General features: G+C 54.4%; 1 protein-coding gene across 1 annotated transcript in view; it reads left to right on the top strand.

Moving 5' to 3' along the window:
• The window catches only part of RAPSN (receptor associated protein of the synapse), an 8,990-nt gene extending 5,524 nt beyond the window's left edge, over positions 1–3,466 (top strand). Inside the window, exons 3-8 of the mRNA XM_011356984.2 lie at positions 17–175; positions 668–766; positions 845–967; positions 1,466–1,519; positions 2,554–2,753; positions 3,163–3,466. Coding sequence (XP_011355286.1) covers positions 17–175; positions 668–766; positions 845–967; positions 1,466–1,519; positions 2,554–2,753; positions 3,163–3,235 — 708 coding nt within the window. The 3' untranslated portion in view covers positions 3,236–3,466. The remainder of the gene's footprint in view (positions 1–16; positions 176–667; positions 767–844; positions 968–1,465; positions 1,520–2,553; positions 2,754–3,162) is intronic.
• The last annotated feature ends 867 nt before the right edge of the window (positions 3,467–4,333 follow it).

Here is a 4,333-nt window from a genome sequence, read left to right as displayed (position 1 = left end):
CTCTATGTCCCTGCAGGACTACGAGAAAGCCCTGTTCTTCCCCTGCAAGGCCGCAGAGCTCGTCAACGACTATGGCAAAGGCTGGAGCCTCAAGTACCGGGCCATGAGCCAGTACCACATGGCTGTGGCATATCGTCTGCTGGGCCACCTGGGCAGTGCCATGGAGTGTTGTGAGGTGGGGCAGCAGGGAAAGGGCGTAGGTGGTGGTCTGGTACCCAGGGCAGAAGAACCTCTTCCTTCCAAATCAGCCTGCCGAGACCCCAAGGCTTGACCCCGGCCCAGCTTCTCTATAGCTAAACCCCTGAAGGATGCATGTTTCTCACTCCCTTCTGGTCCATTCTAGGGGAGGGGAGGCTTCCCTCTGTCCACCATCCCCCTACCCTCTGTGGGACACTTTAAGCAGGAAGTGTCACTGACCTGGGCTCAAATCCCAACTAGTCAGGTGCCCTTGATGGAGTCACTTCTGTTCTCTGAGCCTCAGTTTCCACTTTGCTGGATGCCGTGAGGCCTCACTGGTTTGGTGCGTGGGGCCTGAGCACCATGATTGGTTTTGGGCTCGGAGGATGTTGGTGATCCCTGGGCTGCCTGTCTGAGGGGCTCCCTGGGCGAGGGTGTGCCAGTGGTGGGGGGCAGATGAGCAGGCCTGAGGGACCGGCCTCCCTCGCAGGAGTCTATGAAGATTGCACTGCAGCATGGGGACCGGCCACTACAGGCACTCTGCCTGCTCTGCTTTGCCGACATCCACCGTAGCCGTGGGGACCTAGAGGTGAGGTCACCAGGATGCAGGGTGGTATGGGGGTTCAGGCCTGGCTCAGCCTGACCCCACTCCCAATCGGCTGTGCAGACAGCCTTCCCCAGGTACGACTCTGCCATGAGCATCATGACTGAGATCGGAAACCGCCTAGGGCAAGTGCAGGTGCTGCTGGGGGTGGCCAAATGCTGGATGGCCAGGAAGGCGCTGGACAAGGTAAGGTTGGGCCCTGTCCTACAGCCCCAGCTCTCCCCAGGGCTCCCATATGGGGTCAGTAGGTCAGCCAACAATCTGTGGGGCTGGTCCTGGGTGGGACTCTTTCAAACACATTGTCTAATATCAGTCTCACCCCAATCTCATGAGGCTAGGACATTCCAAGCCATTTTCCAGGCTCAGAGAAGGCCCATGACTTTCCCAGTCACATAGCCAATTAAGGGGCCAAGCTGGGGTTTGAACTCAGGTTTATTTAAATGCCTCCCATGATGTCACAACACCTCTCAAGACATGAATATTCTTCTTTTCTGTATCTTAGTAAGCTCAGGCAGGAGTCCACTTGCCCATGGCCAGTCTCCTTCCGCTACCTTCACACACAGGGCTACTGCCCAGCCGTGTCACCCTCCTTACGCCGACCTCTCCCTACCCAATCCTTTCCTATAAGTCGAGGCCACTGTCAGACAGATCTGTCCACAGCCCTGGCCTGTGCTCACCTTGCAGGCTCTGGATGCCATCGAGAGAGCCCAGGACCTGGCTGAAGAGGTGGGGAACAAGGTCAGACCTGATTCCGTCTCCTGGGTCTAGAGTCAAGAGCCCAAGGTGGGATCTTAGGCAGGTGGGGAAGGACCCCCTGAGCCCACTTGTGCCCTGAGCCCTACCTGATCTCCAGGAGTTGCCCCCAGCCATTCCCAGATCCCAGCCGTTTCTCTTCTACCCAGAGAGTGCTTCAGAGGGCAGGGCAAGAATTCTACAGCCCAGAGGATATCAGAATTCCTCAGAGGCTTCCTGATGGTCACTAAAACTCCTAACAGTGGGCTCCCACTCACTGAGAGATGGGCAGGCACCACAGGCCTCTTGTGGGTACCACTTCCAGTCCTCACTGTCCCCCGGCAAGGTAGGTACAGCAGGCCCCATTTCACAGATGAGGACAGTGAGGCTCAGAGGGTATTCAAGGCCCGTTACCTGGTAAATGGCCCATCTTCACTTCAAAGGTGTGTGGCCTCTTCACTTTTAATAAGCGTATCCGAACCTTTAAATGTTGAAAACAGCCTCAGTGTTTCTCAAAGTCTTCTAGAAAATGTGCATTTCTCTGGGATTGGGTGCACAGTCCAACTGAAATGCCAACTACACGTGCCTTTGGCTGGATTAGAGCCACTCGGGTTTACCCATGTATCTTAGGCTGATCAGAAATGCTGATGTGTGTATTTAATTAATGAAAACAAGAACACCAATTAATTATTATGGAGTGAATGCAGCAGGTTTGGTTAATAAAACTCTTCAAAAACATGGAGTCCCTAGCTGGTTCTATGGATGGGGACCAATGACCTCACCCACCCCCTCATTCTGCATGAGGGGAAACCAAGTCCAAGAGAGGGCAGGATGTTTTTCCTAGGTTCGTCAGCAAGGCAGGAAAGCAGCCAGGACTGGATGCCCTGTAAACTGATGGCCCAGTGACCCAGTGACCCAGCAGGGACATCTTCTTGGGCTGGGCTAAGGAGGGACGCGGGACCACTGCTCACCAGTGCTGACTTGGTCTCATCCTCTCCGCCCACCCTCCTGTTCCCGCTCTCTCCTCTTCGCTGGCCCAGCTGAGCCAGCTGAAGCTGCACTGTTTAAGCGAGAGCATCTACCGCAGCAAGGGGCTGCAGCGGGAGCTACGTGCCCACGTCGTGCGCTTCCACGAGTGTGTAGAGGAGACCGAGCTCTACTGCGGCCTGTGTGGGGAGTCCATAGGCGAGAAAAACAGCCGGCTGCAGGCCCTGCCCTGCTCCCACATCTTCCACCTCCGGTGAGGGCTCCAGCTGGCCAGGGCAGGGGCACATGGGCCTCTTTGGGTGCTCTGGGGCCTAGATCACAATAGCAATACGAACAGAGACACTTACATAGTGTTTTCTGTATCCCAAGCAAGTCCTAAGAGCTTCCCATATATTAACTTACTGAATCCTCCCAGTAGCCCTATGAGATGGCCATTCTTACTATTATTCTCCCCAAAGAGAATTCAGAGAGGCCTTTTGAAGGTCGAGGGATTCAGACACCAGGGCCAGACTGGCCTCAGGGCTGTGGCAGGTACAGGCCTCCATCCCCACCTCCTGATGCCAGGCCCAGGCTCTCCCCTGCAGAGGAGAGGGGAGGAGAGAGAGGCTGGGCCCAGGTTGAAAAGACAGACTCTGAGTAAACAGAGCCCTTTGCCTCTCAAGGTGCCTGCAGAACAACGGGACAAGAAGCTGCCCCAACTGCCGCCGCTCCTCCATGAAGCCTGGCTTCGTGTGACTCCGCCAACCGTCCTGGGGTCCCGCCTCACCTCCACTGTTCCTTTTCCACCATCTCTCTGGAGACCCCTGACTGGCCATATCTTGGATGCCTATTTATTCCTAGTGCAGCTGCTGGGGCCTCCTCAGGTCTCCACCGGGGTCTGGGGCCTGCCCACTGCAGCCCCTTAAGGCCCTGCTGCCCTCCCCTGCCTCTTTGTACTTTGCTCTTTATAGAAAAATAAACCATTTGTACCTGGTCCCAGTGATTCTCACTGTCCCTGCCTGAGGTCTGAGGAGCTGGGGGACAATGGGAGTGAGACTCCGTGCGTCAGCTTCCTCAGAAACAAATGCCCCTCCGAACACACGTGTGAGTGCCTCCCGCTGCCCTGCTAGGTTCTAGGGGTGCCAGTGAGCCAGAGACAAAGATCCCTGCCGGTAAGGAGCTGCTGACACACAGGGGTGGGTAGCGGGGATGCAATAAACAATAAATATAGAATGTCTAATAGAAAGATGTTATGGACTGAATTGTGTCCCCCCAAGTTCATATGTTGAAGCCCTAACCCCTAATGTGACTATTTGGAGACAGGGCCTTTAAGGAGGTAATTAAGGTTAAATGAGGCCATAAGGGTGGGGCTCTAATCTGTTAGACTGGTGTCCTTATAAAAAGAGGAAGAGACGCCAGAGAGCTTTCTCTCTACTCTCCTGTCCTCCCTCCCTCCCTCTCTCCCTTCTCTCTCCCTCTCTCCCTTCCTCTCTCTGTGCTGCACAGAGAAAAGACCATGTGAGGACACAGTAATAAGACAGCCATCTGCAAGCCAAGAAGAGAGCCTTCACCAGAAACCGAATTTTCTAGTACCTTGATCTTAGACTTCTCAGCCACCAGAACTGTGAGGAAGTAAATTTCCATTGTATAAGCCACCTATTCTCTGATATTTTGTTATGGAAAAACTAATGGCAAAAACTAGTGGACGAATGCAAAATGCCCAATAATGCTTTGGAGCAATAAAGAATAGAGCAGCGTTCCTCTTCCTCTTCTTCATTCCCTTCCCTTCTCTTCAGTCCTAAAACCATTAAGAGTGACAGAGCAAGACAGGCATCCGTGCGGAGCGGTGGCCTG

Source organism: Pteropus vampyrus, unplaced genomic scaffold, assembly GCF_000151845.1.
Source record: "Pteropus vampyrus isolate Shadow unplaced genomic scaffold, Pvam_2.0 Scaffold31, whole genome shotgun sequence".
Classification (NCBI taxonomy): Eukaryota; Metazoa; Chordata; class Mammalia; order Chiroptera; family Pteropodidae; genus Pteropus; species Pteropus vampyrus.
Note: the sequence above shows the minus strand (reverse complement) of the source record. Positions and strands in the feature narration are given on the sequence as shown.